At 38.3% G+C, this 22,601-nt stretch overlaps 2 protein-coding genes across 2 annotated transcripts; both read left to right on the top strand.

The window, feature by feature from the left end:
- Positions 1 to 4,602: 4,602 nt before the first annotated feature.
- On the top strand, positions 4,603 to 5,538 carry LOC310631928 (olfactory receptor 5AP2-like; the record flags this gene model as incomplete). Its single annotated transcript, XM_083348711.1, has 1 exon — positions 4,603 to 5,538. The coding sequence occupies one exon, from the start codon at positions 4,603 to 4,605 to the stop codon at positions 5,536 to 5,538; it is 936 nt and encodes a 311-aa protein (XP_083204837.1).
- A 5,027-nt stretch (positions 5,539 to 10,565) lies between these two features.
- Positions 10,566 to 14,574, top strand: LOC310631934 (olfactory receptor 5AR1-like; the record flags this gene model as incomplete). The annotated part of the gene is made up of 2 exons (XM_083348717.1): positions 10,566 to 11,123; positions 14,197 to 14,574. The coding sequence occupies 2 exons, from the start codon at positions 10,566 to 10,568 to the stop codon at positions 14,572 to 14,574; spliced, it is 936 nt and encodes a 311-aa protein (XP_083204843.1).
- Positions 14,575 to 22,601: the final 8,027 nt, after the last annotated feature.

Genomic DNA, 22,601 nt, shown 5'->3' on the forward strand with positions numbered 1-22,601 from the left:
GGGCTACAAGGAAGGATAATAGGTGGAAATAATCAATTTAAATAGATTTCATACTTTTTCCATGTGTTTCTCTGATTCCAAGAATACATTTAATAAAATGCAATTACCAACTAAAGATGGAGGAATTAATCTTCCAAATGTGGAACTATATTATCATGCTTACCTATAGGTAGTCCTCTACTTTTATTTACTTACTTATTTAAACCTATATGCTGCATATTGCATCTATGACTATAAGCAGCTTAAAATCATAAAAACAAGGTAAATGTTAAAACAATAAAAATTAACCAGATGGGAAAAGGAAACAAGATGCACATGAGGAGGAGGTGGGAACTTATCTTAGTCCATTAAGCACCTCCAGAATAACACACCCCCATTGGAATCCTAGGCCACTTAGCAGAGCTGCTCCCATTGTGTAAGACAGTTAATCTGGACCTAAGCCATGAAGGGCTTCAAATGTGATAACAGAAATTTGAATTGGACCTGGATCTAACCTGGCCACCAGTGCAGCTCATGGACCAGCAACATAACATGGGCCACTCTAGGGGCTCCAAGAACTGTCCACAGGGCTGCATTAGCTGTAGCTTCCAAATTCTCTTCAAGGGTAGCCCCTATAGTCCAAGCATAAGATGACCAGGGCTTGAGTCACGGAGAACAGGGACTCCCAATTTGGGAAAGAGAGCAACAACAGTGCACAGGTTTTCCTAGCCATGAGTACCTCCTGCTCTTCAAGCAGTAATTGAGAACTCCCAAGTTGCACACTGGATTTCTCTGAGGCAATGCAACCCCATCCTGACATTGAAGTCCCAGAACCTGAAGCTCTTTACACCCAAAGCCACTCGGTCTTACCAGGCTTCAGCTGAAGTCTTCTGTCCCCCCTCCAACCCTTCACAGCCTTTGGGCACTGCAAGAAGGCAGCAAAATAATAACCAAAGATGGAGATATCAAGTTGAGTATTATCAGTATACTGATGATACTTCACCCATAGCGGTGGATGGTCTCACCCAATGGCTACATATAGATGTTAAAAAAGAGGGTAGAGAATATCTGCCCATTTGGCACATCACAGAGGAGCAGCTGTGGACTAGACTTCTCACTCCCTATCAACACTAACTGGGATCATTCTTGGAAAAACAGCCAAACCAGCACATGTCTGCGCCACCCAGCCTCAAAATCTCAGTTAGCCCCAAAGGATACCATGGTCAATAGTATCAAAGGCAACTGAGAGTCAAGGAGAGCAAGGATGGATACATTGCCATGATGGTTACATAAATATATTAGAAATATATATTTGTACTTGAATAATAATTGCATTACATAACTAGACATAGAATTGTAAATATTTACTGCTAAAATTGTATATTATGCTTTTTAAGTTTTCTTTTCCTGTATTTTTTCCACTTCCACTTTTTTAATTTTCTTTTAAATATGTACCTATATGCATTTTCTATATGTATTTTTATCTTTCTTTCCTATCATTATTTTAAAAGCAATAATGGAAAAAACAAAAGAGAAACCTGTTGTGGCCTGGGATCACACTTTAGTTTTTTGTAGTCTACATCAAAAAGTGTACACTGTCAGAGCAATACTTGCAATATTAACAGGGTTCTGCAAAACTCTGATGGAGTCATTTAATACAAATATGAAGTTATTTATTTTAATTGATTGAATGACCAAATCATCATCATCATCAAAACCCAGCCTGAAAAGGTTGAAATATACAGTATCTGATGCTTCTTCCTCTCCTTTTCCTCATGCTGCTGGGCCATTAAAAATCTGGTGACCTGCTTGGCTCTACAGATGATGCTGAATGTTCTTGTTTATTCCTACCACTATCGTTCAGTGAATATATTGAAGGACATCACTTTAAAAGTAGAAAGTCTATATGAAAGCATGCATAGACTGTAGATATTTAAAGCTTCACTTCACAACCTCCCAAAAGAGTGAGGAGCTACTCATCATAAGCAGATGAAGAACAAGAAGTCTACAGACAAAGGGAATCTCGTGTTTATTTAGCAGTTTCTCCAATAAAAAATGCAAACTGGATCAAGAATTGGAAAAAGCAAATATAGTTGGGAAGTACCTAGGCCACAAGATTTCACCGCAATTCAATATCTTATTGACTAGTACCTGTCAAAATATTATATACACATCTCTAATGTTGATGATTCTGCCCACCTAGCAGTTCGAAAGCACGTAAAAATGCGAGTAGAAAAATAGGGACCACTACGGTGGGAAGGTAACAGCGTTCCGTGCGCCTTTGGCATCTAGTCATGCCAGCCACATGACCACGGAGACGTCCTCGGACAAGCGCTGGCTCTTCGGCTTTCAAACGGAGATGAGCACCGGCCCCTAGAGTCGGAAACGACTAGCACGCATGTGCGGGGGAACCTTTACCTTTACCTTTACTAATGTTGATGAATTGTCCTGCTAGTTGCTGTCATGCTTATAGTCTGGAAATGAACATTAATCCAAGAAGAAGGTTTCAAAAGGGGGAAGGATGTAGACCCCCAAAGGCCTCAGAACTGACCCTTCTGCCCAACTAATACAACAGTGTCCATTCACAACCATCATTCCATCACTGTTGATAGTAGGGCCAAGACGGAAACCAAAGGAGATATGCCCAGATAGAAAAATAGTTAGTAGGAATATTTGGAAGGAAGATAAAAAACCATGTTGCCAGTTCATGTTTGGATAGGCCATGTCTAAAATGATTTGTGGAACTTTCAATTCTGCATGATTTTAAAACAGGTATCTTCACAACTTTGTATTGTTGATTAGGCTTTACTGCCCATGCTTTGAGTATGATTGAGGTTCTTTTATCTATACATTCCTCTTTGACAAGTTAATCTTTCACATAAAATTGATCAAACTACATAATGATGCAATAGAAGTAATTATGTACAGCAGCTATACAATACATATATGAATTCCCAGTAGGACCTCAGGTGTACTTTGCCAAAAATTGTACTGAGCATTTTAATAATATGTTAATTACTTCAACAGAGAGTTTCATAGGCTTGGTTTTCAAACAATGGTAAACACAATATAAAATGAGCAATACTATCCAAATGTTTGATCTTTCATCTTTGGAAATGAATCTTGACTTCTAATCTGGTAAGTTCTTTAATTAATACTTTAATTACCCAACTATATTGTTAAAAGCTCATGTCCTCTCCTTCTTCCTATACCTCCTTCTCCTCCTCATCAGCATTATTATATTTTTGCAAAACACATGTAGGAATATTCAAAAGTTCTGATGTGAAAATATTGGTCTGTGTTTTAGTTAGAATTTTCTTTTACCCAAACTCCGAAAGCTTCTTTGTGACACTTTGTGAAAATTAAACTTCCTATAATACATAAAATGCAGAATGGAGTTCATGAGTCAACATCAAATGCCCTTCGCCCAGTGCGCTCCCACAGGGAGGGTCTGCTCAGGGTCCCGCCGGTAAGAGACTGCCGGCGGGCGACACCCAGGGATAGGGCCTTCTCGGTGGGAGCGCCTGCCCTCTGGAACCAGCTGCCGGTGGAGCTGAGAACTGCCCCCGACCTTCGATCATTCCGCCGGGGCCTGAAGACCTGGCTCTTTGAGCTCTCGGGCCCAGACTGAGGAGGAATTTTTAATTTGGGGTTCTTTTTAATTGACTACAGGGTTAATTTAATATTTTTTAATTTGGTTCTTAATTTTTGTATTTTGGATTTTTTAATTTCCTGTAAACCGCCCTGAGTCCTCAGGGAATAGGGCGGTATATAAATATAACTAAATAAATAAATAAATAAATAAATTTGATGCTTTCTTTCTTCCAGATTATTAGTAGAGACTAAAGTGGGACATCTCATTATTTGTGCATTGACAGAAAGGGTTACTCTCCTCAGTCAAGTTATATTACTTATGATATAGCAAATGTATTTATTTTCAGAAGGACAACAAATACACACTCTTGGTCAATTCCAATCAGCACAACCTCACATATGAATATTCTTGCCAGTGGAATATTATATCACATGAGTTAGTCAATGTCTTGCAGCTTTCAAATCTAGTTCATCTAAATGAAGATTTAGATATAAGTTTGGCATTCCACTTAAGAGCATTTCAATCTGTATACATTCCTTCCTCTGTACACCGCCCCGAGTCCCTCGGGAGAAGGGCGGTTTATAAAAACTAATAAATAAATAAATAAATAAATAAATAAATAAATAAATAAATAAATAAATAAATAAATAAATTTCTACTTGGAAAAAGTGGGAACACTTTGAAATCCTCTAAAAGAGTTGTAAATGTAAATATTATAGTTCATAAATCAGAATTAATTTCAGACGCATGTTCAATATATATTGATTCATAGTAGCCAATATGCAAGGAGATGATGGTAGGTATGAAGCCATTCTTTGCTAATTGTCACTGCAGTGCTAAGTAATGCTGTGCACAGTCTCCAATACAACACTGTCTTTTGAAAAGAGCATATTTATCAAGCAAACTGTTCCTATTGAATTTGGGGTTTTCTTAGTCTTTCCCCTTGGGCATTGTCAGACAATCTTACAGTAATCATACAGCTATAAGGGTTTCCCTCTCTTTTTTATTCTATTAGAGGGAAATAAACAATGCAGACAAATCAAACCACTGTGACTGAGTTCATCCTGGTTGGATTCATGGACCACCCAGAGCTTCAGATCCCCCTCTTCATCTTCTTTCTGCTCATCTATCTCATCACACTGGTGGGAAACATTGGGATAATCATTCTAACCAGAACTGACGCTAGGCTTCACACACCCATGTACTTTTTTCTTAGAAATCTCTCCACTGTAGATCTTGGTCTTTCTACCACCATTGCCCCTAAACTGTTGACAACATTTGTGATAGAACATTCAACCATTTCCTTCACAGGATGCACCACACAATTCTTCTTTTTTGTCGTCTTTGTGACCACTGAAGCTTGCCTTCTGGCTGTGATGGCATATGATCGCTTCACAGCAATCTGCAACCCATTGCTGTATTTTCTTATCATGTCAAAGAAGCTTTGCATCCTCTTAATCATAGCTGCCTATGCTTGTGGCTTTGCAAGTTCAACAGTACACACTATAATTATTTTTAACTTGAATTTCTGCAGCTCAAATACAATTAATCATTTCTTCTGTGATGTTCCTTCAATGCTTCAATTGTCCTGTTCAGATACACATATTGTTCAATTTGTGCATTTTGTTATATCCACTGCAATTGCACTGACAACTTTTCTGACTGTTTTGATCTCCTACATTGCCATTGTTATTGCCATCCTGAAGATCAGCTCTGCCCAGGGAAGATATAAAGCCTTCTCCACCTGTGCCTCCCATCTCATCACTGTGACCATTTTCTTTGGGACCATCATCTTCATGTACATACAACCTGGCTCCAATTTCTCATTGGATAAAGACAAAATCATATCCGTCTTTTATACTGTTGTCATCTCCTCACTTAATCCACTCATCTACAGTCTGAGGAACAGAGAGGTGAAGGATGCCGTTTGCAGAATGCTAAACAAGATAATATTCCCCAAGTAAAAATGGTATCAATGTGACTTCCTTCATGTCATACCCCCCCTACTTGCATTTCTGTGAGAAAAATACTATTGTGTACTTGATAATATTTTGAGCAATTGAGAAAAAGACTTGAAATTTCATATAGGTTATCCAAATGTTAAATAAATTTAAGGGAAAAATGAAAGGACAATGCATTTTTGCACTGACCTATAAGAAGAAGATTTTTTTTATTAATCAAAGCAAACAATATTATGTTTGAATGTTTCTTCCTCTGTAAATAGATGTACATTATAGACAGAAACATTAAACTACAGAAGAGTGAGTCAAAGTCGACTATTGATTATAAAAGAAAGTTTAGATGGAATCTGCAGTTCCACGTAATTCAGATGTAAAATTTCTTATTATTTTATTGGCACTGAAGTGGATGTAACTGATAGAATGTCTATATCAAATAATTGGTAAAATGCAACATGTATGTTCAGTTTTGCTTAATCACCCTCACTTAAACTGCTTCAGTCAATTTTAGCAACATTCCTTCAAAGTACCTTATAATGAAAATGGGAAATGGTCACAAAGTAACATTAATTACAAGGCAGAATGCTATTTTTTAAGGGTTTTTGAATTAAAAATTTGATGGGGAAAGCAAAACTCTTGCCAATTACAAACAGAATACATTGCCATTAGCAATATGTATTAATCTTAAAAAGTTGACTTGAAAGCTTTTTTCAAACTAAAGCCCTCCTAAAAGCAAGCAGAAAGAGAATGCCTTTTTCTCTCTGTTCTCCATCCTTGCCCCATTTTCTTCACCTCAAAATTATCTTTCGGAAACTACTTTTTATCTCCAAGAAGGAGAGATGTGGGCTACAAGGAAGGATAATAGAGGTGGAAATAATCAATTTAAATAGATTTCATAGTTTTCCCATGTGTTTCTTTGATTCCAAGAATACATTTAATAAAATGCAATTACCAACTAAAGATGGAGGAATCAGTCTTCCAAATCTGGAGCTATATTATCATGCTTACCTATAGGTAGTCCTCTACTTTTATTTACTTACTTATTTAAACCTATATGCTGCATATTGCATCTATGACTATAAGCAGCTTAAAATCATAAAAACAAGGTAAACGTTAAAACAATAAAAATTAACCAGATGGGAAAAGGAAACAAGATGCACATGAGGAGGAGGTGGGAACTTATCTTAGTCCATTAAGCACCTCCAGAATAACACACCCCCATTGGAGTCCTAGGCCACTTAGCAGAGCTGCTCCCATTGTGTAAGACAGTTAATCTGGACCTAAGCCATGAAGGGCTTCAAATGTGATAACAGCAACTTGAATTGGACCTGGATCTAACCTGGCCACCAGTGCAGCTCATGGACCAGCAACATAACATGGGCCAGTCTAGGGGCTCCAAGAACTGTCCACAGGGCTGCATTAGCTGTAGCTTCCAAATTCTCTTCAAGGGTAGCCCCTATAGTCCAAGCATAAGATGACCAGGGCTTGAGTCACGGAGAACAGGGACTCCCAATTTGGGAAAGAGAGCAACAATAGTGCACAGGTTTTCCTAGCCATGAGTACCTCCTGCTCTTCAAGCAGTAATTGAGAACTCCCAAGTTGCACACTGGATTTCTCTGAGGCAATGCAACCCCATCCTGACATTGAAGTCCCAGAACCTGAAGCTCTTTACACCCAAAGCCGAGTGGTCTTACCAGGCTTCAGCTGAGGTCTTCTGTCCCCCCTCCAACCCTTCACAGCCTTTGGGCACTGCAAGAAGGCAGCAAAATAATAACCAAAGATGGAGATATCAAGTTGAGTATTATCAGTATACTGATGATACTTCACCCATAGCGGTGGATGGTCTCACCCAATGGCTACATATAGATGTTAAAAAAGAGGGTAGAGAATATCTGCCCATTCGGCACATCACAGAGGAGCAGCTGTGGACTAGACTTCTCACTCCCTATCAACACTAACTGGGATCATTCTTGGAAAAACAGCCAAACCAGCACATGTCTGCACCACCCAGCCTCAAAATCTCAGTTAGCCCCAAAGGATACCATGGTCAATAGTATCAAAGGCAACTGAGAGTCAAGGAGAGCAAGGATGGATACATTGCCATGATGGTTACATAAATATATTAGAAATATATATTTGTACTTGAATAATAATTGCATTACATAACTAGACATAGAATTGTAAATATTTACTGCTAAAATTGTATATTATGCTTTTTAAGTTTTCTTTTCCTGTATTTTTTCCACTTCCACTTTTTTAATTTTCTTTTAAATATGTACCTATATGCATTTTCTATATGTATTTTTATCTTTCTTTCCTATCATTATTTTAAAAGCAATAATGGAAAAAACAAAAGAGAAACCTGTTGTGGCCTGGGATCCCACTTTAGTTTTTTGTAGTCTACATCAAAAAGTGTACACTGCCAGAGCAATACTTGAAATATTAACAGGGTTCTGCAAAACTCTGATGGAGTCATTTAATACAAAGATGAAGTTATTTATTTTAATTGATTGAATGACCAAATCATCATCATCATCAAAACCCGGCCTGAAAAGGTTGAAATATACAGTATCTGATGCTTCTTCCTCTCCTTTTCCTCATGCTGCTGGGCCATTAAAAATCTGGTGACCTGCTTGGCTCTACAGATGATGCTGAATGTTCTTGTTTATTCCTACCACTATCGTTCAGTGAATATATTGAAGGACATCACTTTAAAAGTAGAAAGTCTATATGAAAGCATGCATAGACTGTAGATATTTAAAGCTTCACTTCACAACCTCCCAAAAGAGTGAGGAGCTACTCATCATAAGCAGATGAAGGACAAGAAGTCTACAGACAAAGGGAATCTCGTGTTTATTTAGCAGTTTCTCCAATAAAAAATGCAAACTGGATCAAGAATTGGAAAAAGCAAATATAGTTGGGAAGTACCTAGGCCACAAGATTTCACCGCAATTCAATATCTTATTGACTAGTACCTGTCAAAATATTATATACACATCTCTAATGTTGATGATTCTGCCCACCTAGCAGTTCGAAAGCACGTAAAAATGCGAGTAGAAAAATAGGGACCACTACGGTGGGAAGGTAACAGCGTTCCGTGCGCCTTTGGCATCTAGTCATGCCAGCCACATGACCACGGAGACGTCCTCGGACAAGCGCTGGCTCTTCGGCTTTCAAACGGAGATGAGCACCGGCCCCTAGAGTCGGAAACGACTAGCACGCATGTGCGGGGGAACCTTTACCTTTACCTTTACTAATGTTGATGAATTGTCCTGCTAGTTGCTGTCATGCTTATAGTCTGGAAATGAACATTAATCCAAGAAGAAGGTTTCAAAAGGGGGAAGGATGTAGACCCCCAAAGGCCTCAGAACTGACCCTTCTGCCCAACTAATACAACAGTGTCCATTCACAACCATCATTCCATCACTGTTGATAGTAGGGCCAAGACGGAAACCAAAGGAGATATGCCCAGATAGAAAAATAGTTAGTAGGAATATTTGGAAGGAAGATAAAAAACCATGTTGCCAGTTCATGTTTGGATAGGCCATGTCTAAAATGATTTGTGGAACTTTCAATTCTGCATGATTTTAAAACAGGTATCTTCACAACTTTGTATTGTTGATTAGGCTTTACTGCCCATGCTTTGAGTATGATTGAGGTTCTTTTATCTATACATTCCTCTTTGACAAGTTAATCTTTCACATAAAATTGATCAAACTACATAATGATGCAATAGAAGTAATTATGTACAGCAGCTATACAATACATATATGAATTCCCAGTAGGACCTCAGGTGTACTTTGCCAAAAATTGTACTGAGCATTTTAATAATATGTTAATTACTTCAACAGAGAGTTTCATAGGCTTGGTTTTCAAACAATGGTAAACACAATATAAAATGAGCAATACTATCCAAATGTTTGATCTTTCATCTTTGGAAATGAATCTTGACTTCTAATCTGGTAAGTTCTTTAATTAATACTTTAATTACCCAACTATATTGTTAAAAGCTCATGTCCTCTCCTTCTTCCTATACCTCCTTCTCCTCCTCATCAGCATTATTATATTTTTGCAAAACACATGTAGGAATATTCAAAAGTTCTGATGTGAAAATATTGGTCTGTGTTTTAGTTAGAATTTTCTTTTACCCAAACTCCAAAAGCTTCTTTGTGACACTTTGTGAAAATTAAACTTCCTATAATACATAAAATGCAGAATGGAGTTCATGAGTCAACATTTGATGCTTTCTTTCTTCCAGATTATTAGTAGAGACTAAAGTGGGACATCTCATTATTTGTGCATTGACAGAAAGGGTTACTCTCCTCAGTCAAGTTATATTACTTATGATATAGCAAATGTATTTATTTTCAGAAGAACAACAAATACACACTCTTGGTCAATTCCAATCAGCACAACCTCACATATGAATATTCTTGCCAGTGGAATATTATATCACATGAGTTAGTCAATGTCTTGCAGCTTTCAAATCTAGTTCATCTAAATGAAGATTTAGATATAAGTTTGGCATTCCACTTAAGAGCATTTCAATCTGTATACATTCCTTCCTCTGTACACCGCCCCGAGTCCCTCGGGAGAAGGGCGGTTTATAAAAACTAATAAATAAATAAATAAATAAATAAATAAATAAATAAATAAATTTCTACTTGGAAAAAGTGGGAACACTTTGAAATCCTCTAAAAGAGTTGTAAATGTAAATATTATAGTTCATAAATCAGAATTAATTTCAGACGCATGTTCAATATATATTGATTCATAGTAGCCAATATGCAAGGAGATGATGGTAGGTATGAAGCCATTCTTTGCTAATTGTCACTGCAGTGCTAAGTAATGCTGTGCACAGTCTCCAATACAACACTGTCTTTTGAAAAGAGCATATTTATCAAGCAAACTGTTCCTATTGAATTTGGGGTTTTCTTAGTCTTTCCCCTTGGGCATTGTCAGACAATCTTACAGTAATCATACAGCTATAAGGGTTTCCCTCTCTTTTTTATTCTATTAGAGGGAAATAAACAATGCAGACAAATCAAACCACTGTGACTGAGTTCATCCTGGTTGGATTCATGGACCACCCAGAGCTTCAGATCCCCCTCTTCATCTTCTTTCTGCTCATCTATCTCATCACACTGGTGGGAAACATTGGGATAATCATTCTAACCAGAACTGACGCTAGGCTTCACACACCCATGTACTTTTTTCTTAGAAATCTCTCCACTGTAGATCTTGGTCTTTCTACCACCATTGCCCCTAAACTGTTGACAACATTTGTGATAGAACATTCAACCATTTCCTTCACAGGATGCACCACACAATTCTTCTTTTTTGTCGTCTTTGTGACCACTGAAGCTTGCCTTCTGGCTGTGATGGCATATGATCGCTTCACAGCAATCTGCAACCCATTGCTGTATTTTCTTATCATGTCAAAGAAGCTTTGCATCCTCTTAATCATAGCTGCCTATGCTTGTGGCTTTGCAAGTTCAACAGTACACACTATAATTATTTTTAACTTGAATTTCTGCAGCTCAAATACAATTAATCATTTCTTCTGTGATGTTCCTTCAATGCTTCAATTGTCCTGTTCAGATACACATATTGTTCAATTTGTGCATTTTGTTATATCCACTGCAATTGCACTGACAACTTTTCTGACTGTTTTGATCTCCTACATTGCCATTGTTATTGCCATCCTGAAGATCAGCTCTGCCCAGGGAAGATATAAAGCCTTCTCCACCTGTGCCTCCCATCTCATCACTGTGACCATTTTCTTTGGGACCATCATCTTCATGTACATACGACCTGGCTCCAATTTCTCATTGGATAAAGACAAAATCATATCCGTCTTTTATACTGTTGTCATCTCCTCACTTAATCCACTCATCTACAGTCTGAGGAACAGAGAGGTGAAGGATGCCGTTTGCAGAATGCTAAACAAGATAATATTCCCCAAGTAAAAATGGTATAAATGTGACTTCCTTCATGTCATACCCCCCCCCTACTTGCATTTCTGTGAGAAAAATACTATTGTGTACTTGATAATATTTTGAGCAATTGAGAAAAAGACTTGAAATTTCATATAGGTTATCCAAATGTTAAATAAATTTAAGGGAAAAATGAAAGGACAATGCATTTTTGCACTGACCTATAAGAAGAAGATTTTTTTTATTAATCAAAGCAAACAATATTATGTTTGAATGTTTCTTCCTCTGTAAATAGATGTACATTATAGACAGAAACATTAAACTACAGAAGAGTGAGTCAAAGTCGACTATTGATTATAAAAGAAAGTTTAGATGGAATCTACAGTTCCACGTAATTCAGATGTAAAATTTCTTATTATTTTATTGGCACTGAAGTGGATGTAACTGATAGAATGTCTATATCAAATAATTGGTAAAATGCAACATGTATGTTCAGTTTTGCTTAATCACCCTCACTTAAACTGCTTCAGTCAATTTTAGCAACATTCCTTCAAAGTACCTTATAATGAAAATGGGAAATGGTCACAAAGTAACATTAATTACAAGGCAGAATGCTATTTTTTTAAGGGTTTTTGAATTAAAAATTTGATGGGGAAAGCAAAACTCTTGCCAATTACAAACAGAATACATTGCCATTAGCAATATGTATTAATCTTAAAAAGTTGACTTGAAAGCTTTTTTCAAACTAAAGCCCTCCTAAAAGCAAGCAGAAAGAGAATGCCTTTTTCTCTCTGTTCTCCATCCTTGCCCCATTTTCTTCACCTCAAAATTATCTTTCGGAAACTACTTTTTATCTCCAAGAAGGAGAGATGTGGGCTACAAGGAAGGATAATAGAGGTGGAAATAATCAATTTAAATAGATTTCATAGTTTTTCCATGTGTTTCTTTGATTCCAAGAATACATTTAATAAAATGCAATTACCAACTAAAGATGGAGGAATCAGTCTTCCAAATCTGGAGCTATATTATCATGCTTACCTATAGGTAGTCCTCTACTTTTATTTACTTACTTATTTAAACCTATATGCTGCATATTGCATCTATGACTATAAGCAGCTTAAAATCATAAAAACAAGGTAAACGTTAAAACAATAAAAATTAACCAGATGGGAAAAGGAAACAAGATGCACATGAGGAGGAGGTGGGAACTTATCTTAGTCCATTAAGCACCTCCAGAATAACACACCCCCATTGGAGTCCTAGGCCACTTAGCAGAGCTGCTCCCATTGTGTAAGACAGTTAATCTGGACCTAAGCCATGAAGGGCTTCAAATGTGATAACAGCAACTTGAATTGGACCTGGATCTAACCTGGCCACCAGTGCAGCTCATGGACCAGCAACATAACATGGGCCAGTCTAGGGGCTCCAAGAACTGTCCACAGGGCTGCATTAGCTGTAGCTTCCAAATTCTCTTCAAGGGTAGCCCCTATAGTCCAAGCATAAGATGACCAGGGCTTGAGTCACGGAGAACAGGGACTCCCAATTTGGGAAAGAGAGCAACAATAGTGCACAGGTTTTCCTAGCCATGAGTACCTCCTGCTCTTCAAGCAGTAATTGAGAACTCCCAAGTTGCACACTGGATTTCTCTGAGGCAATGCAACCCCATCCTGACATTGAAGTCCCAGAACCTGAAGCTCTTTACACCCAAAGCCGAGTGGTCTTACCAGGCTTCAGCTGAGGTCTTCTGTCCCCCCTCCAACCCTTCACAGCCTTTGGGCACTGCAAGAAGGCAGCAAAATAATAACCAAAGATGGAGATATCAAGTTGAGTATTATCAGTATACTGATGATACTTCACCCATAGCGGTGGATGGTCTCACCCAATGGCTACATATAGATGTTAAAAAAGAGGGTAGAGAATATCTGCCCATTCGGCACATCACAGAGGAGCAGCTGTGGACTAGACTTCTCACTCCCTATCAACACTAACTGGGATCATTCTTGGAAAAACAGCCAAACCAGCACATGTCTGCACCACCCAGCCTCAAAATCTCAGTTAGCCCCAAAGGATACCATGGTCAATAGTATCAAAGGCAACTGAGAGTCAAGGAGAGCAAGGATGGATACATTGCCATGATGGTTACATAAATATATTAGAAATATATATTTGTACTTGAATAATAATTGCATTACATAACTAGACATAGAATTGTAAATATTTACTGCTAAAATTGTATATTATGCTTTTTAAGTTTTCTTTTCCTGTATTTTTTCCACTTCCACTTTTTTAATTTTCTTTTAAATATGTACCTATATGCATTTTCTATATGTATTTTTATCTTTCTTTCCTATCATTATTTTAAAAGCAATAATGGAAAAAACAAAAGAGAAACCTGTTGTGGCCTGGGATCCCACTTTAGTTTTTTGTAGTCTACATCAAAAAGTGTACACTGCCAGAGCAATACTTGCAATATTAACAGGGTTCTGCAAAACTCTGATGGAGTCATTTAATACAAAGATGAAGTTATTTATTTTAATTGATTGAATGACCAAATCATCATCATCATCAAAACCCAGCCTGAAAAGGTTGAAATATACAGTATCTGATGCTTCATCCTCTCCTTTTCCTCATGCTGCTGGGCCATTAAAAATCTGGTGACCTGCTTGGCTCTACAGATGATGCTGAATGTTCTTGTTTATTCCTACCACTATAGTTCACTATAGTTCAGTCCTGCTCAGATACCTACATTGCTCACTTTGTGCATTTTGTTATATCCACTTCAATTGCACTGACAACTTTTCTGACTGTTTTGATCTCCTACATTGCCATTGTTATTGCCATCCTGAAGATCAGCTCTGCCCAGGGAAGATATAAAGCCTTCTCCACCTGTGCCTCCCATCTCATCACTGTGACCATTTTCTTTGGAACCATCATCTTCATGTACATACGACCTGGATCCAATTTCTCATTGGATAAAGACAAAATCATATCCGTCTTTTATACTGTTGTCATTTCCTCACTTAATCCACTCATCTACAGTCTGCGGAACAGAGAGGTGAAGGATGCAATTAGAAGAATGTTAGACAAGGTAACTCTCCTGAAGTAAAAATAGTATAAATGTTACTTCCTTCATTTTAAAAAAGAAGGCCATACTTACATTTCTCTGTGAAAAATTATTTTGAATATCTGTTAGTATTCTGAACAGTTAAGAAAAGAGCTGGAAGTTTATATAAGTTATCCAAAATCTAAGGAAAAATTAAGGAAGAATGGAAGCAGAATGCATTTTTAAATTGATCTAACAGAAGGTTATTTTTCATTAAATCAAAACAAAGAAAATTATATCTGAATGTTTTTTCCTGCATAAATGATGCATGGATCTTCAAGATCTGTGACTTTAACATCTTTAGTTCAGGATGGGGTAGCGCTACCCAAGAAAGACTGAGTCTGCAACTTGAGGTTTCTTCTGGATTTGCAATTCCTGCTCAAAGGACAGGTGGAAGTCACAACTAGAAGAGCCTTTGCACAATTTTGTTTTGTGCACCAGTTGCAGCCTTTCCTGGATCAGGAGTCCCTACACTCCAGTCACACAAGCCCTAGTCATCTCAGGTTTGCACCACTGCAATGGGGATACCCTTGAAGAGTATTCAGAAGGTACAGCTAGAGCAAAATCATTGGTGGTATTTAGCCAGTTTGCACCACTTTGGCAGAACCGGTAGCTAATTTTTTGTTGCCCAGGCCCAGAACAGACTTCTGGAAGTGGCATCCACACAGAGAACCAGTTGTTCACTTATTTGAATCCCACCACTGAGCAAAGTGCAACAATGCAGGCAGTTCTTAAGGACCCTAAAGTGGCTTATGTTATACCACTGCTCCGCAAGTTGTACTGGTTGCCAGTTTGCTTCTGGGTGCAATTCAATGTGTTAGTTATTACCTTTACCTACATGGGTCCAGGTTACTTGAGGAACTGTTTCACCTTGATGGGACTGGCCTTCCCCACTCACCTTAGAGGCATATTATGACAGAGGGAAGGCATACTGCAAATCCTGTCAGTCAAGGAATTTCAGGGCAGGGTCTAGGAGAAGAGCCTTCTCTGTGGTGGCTCCTGTCCTTTGGAATATCCTGAGGCGAGATTGGGTCCTACCCTCCTGACTTTCTGTAAGAGCCTTAAGATTAAGGTTTTGCCAGATGCCTTAAGGCCCCAATGGGAGAGCTTCAAACTGGAGCTGGTGGATTAAGTAAGAGATAATCCCACTCCCCACCCATGCATTCAACTGCCTCCTTCTCCCTCTTGTGTGTCAATGATCTTATTCTTTTTGTATTGTGATTTTATTGTGTGTGTGTGTGTGTGTGTGTGTGTGTGTGTGTGTGTGTGTGTATATATATATATATATATATATATATATATATATATATATATATATATATATATATATATATATATATATATATATATATATATATATATATATATATGTGTGTGTAAATTACTAACAAAGAATTAAAGGGAAACTGAAATGCATTTCTGACACAAATATAGGAATTGTCCGGTGTGACTACTGCCTGTTCGATAGCCTTCAAGATAGGCTGAAAACAGGAAATAAAGATTTGCCCCATGTTTGGGGCCTAGCAAGGTAATCTAAAGAGTTAACATTTGAAACATATATATATATATATATATATATATATATATATATATATATATATATATATATATATATATATATGCAAATTATTCAAATTGCTAATAAAGAATTTTGGGAGGCTGAGATGATCATTTCGAACTCTTTATGTTCTCATCAGTCAGTCATACCCTTTATCTGAGATTCGAACCTACAGTATATATGTGATGATTTTAATGTTTTTTACACTGTAAGTCGCCCAGAGTCACTTTGAAATGAGATGGGCGGCAAACAAGTTTGATAAATAAAATAATGTTCTTAAAGCAAGCACATCTTGCTTTAAGAGTTTAGTTTTTAGCATGTGACTTTCAGCAGTGATTTTATTGATTGATTAGTTGATTTGATATGATTTGATTTCTATATTCACCCATCTCAACAAGTCACGTGCAGCATACATATGATTTTGTATTGTCCAACCCATCTACTGCAATAATTAAGTTTGCAGATGATACCACCGTAGTGGGTCTTATTACAGGTGGAGATGAAACAGAGTACAGGGGGGAGGTACAAAAACTATCCATATGGTGTTTAGAGAACAACTTGCACCTGAACATCGGCAAGACAAAAGAGATGGTGTTAGACTTCCAGAGGAAGAGGAACCTGCCCCACTTCACATCCGGGGGGCGTGCTGTATGGAGAGATTTTCCTCCTTTAAATTCCTGGAAGTCTATCTTTGTGAAGATCTTACCTGGAAAGTCAATACAACCCAGGAGGCCAGAAAGGCCCAACAGATACTCCACTTCCTCAGGGTCTTGTGGAAGAACAGGATAGAACAACAGCTAATGACCTTCTTTTACCAGTCTACTATACAGAGCGTCCTCTCACACTGTATTGTGGTTTGGTATGCTGGCCTCATAGCCACAGATAGGAAAGTATTACAGAAGGTGGTGAGCACAGCATAAAACATTATGTGCTGTCCCCTGACACCACTGGATGACATCACCAGGGCTCGCTGCCTTGGAAGAGTGAGAAAAATTCTCAGGGATGACTCACACCCTGGTCGGTACCTCTTTACTCTCCTACCATCGGGTAGGAGATACAGGAGTATAGCCAGCCGTACCAACAGGCTTCTATCCATGGGCTGTCAGGCTCTTGAATGGGAAATAATTTTATAATTTTATGTATGATTGACTTGTGAGGCCAGTGTGTTGTGCAATTAGCTCACGTGGTGTAACAAGATGGTGGGTTTGCTGTCACTGTGAGTGTGGTGGTGGGGGCACAAAAAAGGGAGGCTCAGCCAATGTCAATGTATACATGGTTGTACTTTGACAATAAAAGGTTCATTCCAGCATACATCATAAAATATAGTTTTATACAACTTTGATATAAATACATTTGCTATATTGCCCCATATTTGGACTAGAGTGTCAGAGGGATGATTGGTATCAGTAGGACTTTGGACAATGTCGTAGTCAAGCCCCACTGCTTTTGTACCTGCCCAGCATGTACACAACAAGCAGGTTTCAGATCACTATATCACATCTGTCTTTTTCCAGATTTTGACCCACAACTCCAGAATCACAGGTTAACATTTTCAGATGCTATCATAGCTAGGTTCATCTAAATGGATCAATATTGTTAAACAAGTAAATTATAGTTATCAATAGAACATGCAAGCTTTTGACATCTCCAGAACTCTTTATTAAAATGTATGCTACTAAAACCAGGACAACTAAGAAACTCAGAATTTCAAAAACTAGGTCAAGGTTGTGGTAATGAGGGCTGCAGCTTAAATCAGAATGCAAATTGAAATTGCAGACAGAATGCATTAATGATTAATATTAGCAAATTCTAAACACAATAGAAAAGAATACATGTACCTCAGAGATGAACTGTAGAATTCTTGGTGCTCTCTGAGTTGTTTGCTTGCAGACATTTCATTACATGACAAAATGACATAATCAGTGCTAGGATAACACTGATGATGTTACTTAGCTGGATAACAAAACATCAGCAAGCGCTCAGTGAGCATCAAGGAACAACACAATTCTGAATACCTAACATTCTGGAACACTGAAACAACCAGCATGTCCCTTCTCAAGGCACAAAGACTGGCTATATCTCTGGCATAACTTGCTATAAACTGATACAAACCTGATATATCCCTGATGGAGATGGAGAAAATTATCCAAGACTTGAACAGGGAAAATCCAGCACACCAGGCTTCTGTATGCAGTTAAACCATGAGACAATGCGTGTGTCCTTTTATTTTGGATATACTCAAAGTCTTGACCAACATCTTCCACAGCCATTTACTATGAAGCTCAATCTCCATTTTGGATGTGCCTCCTTGTCTCTCTCTCTCCTTACATTGATTCTTTACTGCCAAACTCAATCCAACAATCAATCCATATTCCTTTCTGATTTTTCTAATAATACATTTTCTTATTTAACACCCCTTTTTGGACTCAGTTTATATCTTGAAGGCTGCAATCTACTAACATATTTCCAAAGGCTTGGGCTACTGCAGAAGATTTATGCCCTTGTGCTTCTCTCAAGAAAAATACAATGCCACTTTTCTCCTTTTCTTCTTTGTTGAAAAAAAATCATCAGGTCTAGTGCAAGCCGGAATAAACGAAATGGAGACTGCTTAGGAAAGAAGCTTCTGTTTATTGAAGAACAGAACCAACAGCATGTGGTTCTGGGAAAGGTGACAAAATGAAATGGGGATAGATGGGCTTTTATACCTTTTTTGGGCTTTATATTTGAGGTTCTTCCTGTTCCTGTGCAATGAACCTTGACCTGAGCTTGAGTGTGCCCTTTTGGTATTCTAATGGTAGTGGGTTAATCCTCCCAAAGGTTATGTTCCTTGGAGTCTTTGTTTTTCTAATCCCATCAACTCAAACCTCCTCTGGACCTGTGGTTGAAGGCATTTTGCTTATCAATAGGTGGCCGCAAATCTGCATTTCTAAAATCTGACCTCTGCCTGGGGACGTGGCTGGGGGTTGGCTGCTCCCTAAGATTTTTCTATTATTCCTTTGGGAAAATATAATAGTCTGTCTTTTTAATATTCCCCAAAATATTTCCTTCTCGGGGGGGGGGGTCTGACTTCTTACACCTTGTTCCTTAATCCTAGTTTATGAAACGAAAAGGATGTGATGGAATACCAGGAGAACAGTAATTATTATATCGCCTCAGGCTAATCTTTTAGGCAAGGCAGGTCTGTTGTATAAGTGAGACCTTTACTTTGTATACATGTCTACTCAGAAAAAATCCAGTAGAGATTATTCCTAGTAAAACAGGATTGCAGATTTACTGATCGTTATCTGTAGACCAGATATTTTGGGATTACTGATATCATGCATCATAATATACACATTACACATATAATGTGTATTTTTGTTTTGTTTTTGTTGTTTAGTTATTAAGCAATTTTAATAGCTTTAGTTATTTAATCAATTTAAATAGCTGCTCAGTTCATAGTTCTGACCCTGAGAGACATACATTGAATTAAAAATGGAAAACAGATAATAACCAACCAAATAAAACAAAAGAAAAATGCCATGAAAACAAGGCCATACCACAAACATAATCTCAACCATTACAATACTCATAGATTCATTCAACATTCTGCTTGGTCCCAAGAAAAGAGCTGTTTCAAGACATTTCCAAAGGCTAACAGGGTCTATCCAAATCATGAGTGAAGAGGACTGTTCGTGTGACTAAAAAGGCATGAATCCGAGTCAGGGATGGAAGGAATCATACCTACCTTGCAAGCTTTTGTAGGGCAGGAAGAAATTATCAGAGATATAGTCCTGCAAATAATCCAAATAATGTGGCTTGGAAATCATGGCTAGTGTCATGACATGACATGTGAACCACTCACTATTGCTTGATCAAGAACCCATGGTTAAAACAAACCATGTTTTAGTGAGACCACCTCCCATTTGAGTCAAAAAGTAATATCCTTTTACAAGCAAAATATACTAATTTTCTGAGAATAAAATATATGGATCCTCCTACCCTTTTGAAATGTTGCATGCAATGAGGTTGTATCAATCTATTTGTTGGACATGGAAAACTGTAGAGAGGCCCCTTGTGTTTCCTGTGCCTGTCATTTTTGTGCAACACTTTGGTAAGTTGAATAATATTTCTAACAAATAAACATTTCATGATAAAGGTAAAGAGGGAAAAGTTAAAATTTAGAGATTAACATAGGATGTGTAGAAGCAATATATCAACAAGCTGTTGCTCTGATGATGTCAACTTGTATAGTTTTGCCACCTCTTTTTAATCTCTTCTGCCTCTGTTAGGTCCCTGCCATTTTGGTCCTTTATCATGCCCATTTTTGCATGAAACATTCCCTTCATATCTCCAATTTTCTTGAAGAGATCTCTGGTCTTCCCTATTTTATTGTTTTTTCTATTTCTTTGCAGTGTTCATTTAAGAAGGCATTCTTATCTCTTCTAGCTATTCTCTGAAATTCTGCATTCAACTGGGTGTATCTTTCTCTTTCTCCCTCATCTTTCACTTCCCTTCTTACCTCAGCTATTTGCAAAGCTTCCTTAGACAACCATTTAGCTTTCTTGCCATTTTTTTTCCTTTGGGATGGTTGCTACCTCTTGTACAATGTTGCGAACCTCTGTCCATACTTCTTCAGGCACTCTGTCTATCAGATCTAATTCCTTAAATCTATTTGTCACCTCTATTGTATATTCATCAGGGATATGATTTAGTTCATACTTGAGTGGCCTAGTCCTTTTCCCTTCTTTCTTCAAGTTAAGCCTAAATTTTGCAATGAGAAGCTCATGATCTGAGCCACAGTCAGCTCCTGGTCTTGTTTTTACTGATTGTATAGAGCTTCTCCATCTTTGGCTGCAGAGCACATAGTCAATCTGATTTCTGTGTTGACCGTCTGGTGATGTCCATGTGTAGAGCCGTCTCTTGGGTTGTTGGAAAAGAGTGTTTGCTAAGACCATCGTATTCTCTTGACAAAATTCTATCAGCCTGTGCCCTGCTTCATTTTGTATTCCAAGGCCAAACTTGCCTGTTATTCTGGTTATCTTTTGGCTTCCTTCTTTACCATTCCAATCCCCCATGATGATAAGGACATCATTTTTGGTGTTAATTCTATAAGGTGCTGTAGACCTTCATAGAACTTGTCAATTTCATCCTCTTCAGCACTGGTGGTTAGGACATAAACCTGGACTACTGTGATATTGAATGGTTTGCCTTGGATTCGAACTGAGATCATTCTGTCATTTTGGGGGTTGTATCCCAGTATTGCTTTTCCTACTCTTTTATTGACTATGAAGGCTACTCCATTTCTTCTGAGGGATTCTTGCCCACAGTAGTATACCTGATGGTCAACTGAATTAAATTCACCCATTCCTGTCCATTTTAGTTCGCTGATTCCTAAGATGTTGATGTTCAGTCTTGTCATCTCTTGCTTGACCACATCCAGCTTGCCTCGATTCATGGATCTTACATTCCAGGTTCCTATAGAGAATAGATCTTTACAGCATCAGACTTTCCTTTCAACACCAGATGCATCCACAGCTGAGCATCCTTTTGGCTTTGGCCCAGTCACTTCATTCTTTCTGGCACTACTAGTACTAGCCCTCTGCTCTTCCTCAATAGCATATTGGACACCTTCCGACCTGAGGGGCTCATCTTCCAGGGTCATATCTTTTTGCCTTTTTGGTACTGTCCATGGAGTTTTCATGGCAAAGATACTGGAGTGGGTTGCCATTTCCTTCTCCAGTGGATCACAATCAGAACTCTCTGCTATGACCTGTCCATCTTGGGTGGCCCTGCACAGCATAGCTCACAGCTTCATTGAGTTATGCAAGCCCCTTTGCCACGACAAGGCAGTAATCCATGAAGAGGGGTCCTACATAGTTACTGTTACTCGTCCCAGCTTCTGCCAACCTAGCAGTTCGAAAGCACGTAAAAATGCAAGTAGAAAAATAGGGACCACCATGGTGGGAAGGTAACAGCGTTCCGTGCACCTTTGGCATCTAGTCATGCTGGCCACATGACCACGGAGACGTCCTCAGACAAGCGCTGGCTCTTCGGCTTTGAAACGGAGATGAGCACCGGCCCCTAGAGTCGGAAACGACTAGCACGCATGTGCGGGGGAACCTTTACCTTTACCTTATGGGGTTTTCATGGCAAAGATACTGGAGTGGGTTGCCATTTCCTTCTCCAGTGGATCACAATCAGAACTCTCTGCTATGACCTGTCCATCTTGGGTGGCCCTGCATAGCATAGCTCACAGTTTCATTGAGTTATGCAAGCCCCTTTGCCACGACAAGGCAGTAATCCATGAAGAGGGGTCCTACATAGTTATTCTAAAAGAGAGAGTGATTGTGCTTCATTTCAGATTAAACCATAATGGTGTTTATTTGTTTTGGACTTAACTGAAATATAAACCCAATCTGATTTAAATCATGATTAAAATAAAGTCCAGTGTCTGATCCCAGCCAACAACTTTTGCAGAACAAAAGGGATA

This window comes from Vipera ursinii (genome assembly GCF_947247035.1).
Source record: "Vipera ursinii genome assembly, chromosome: 1".
NCBI classification, from domain to species: Eukaryota; Metazoa; Chordata; class Lepidosauria; order Squamata; family Viperidae; genus Vipera; species Vipera ursinii.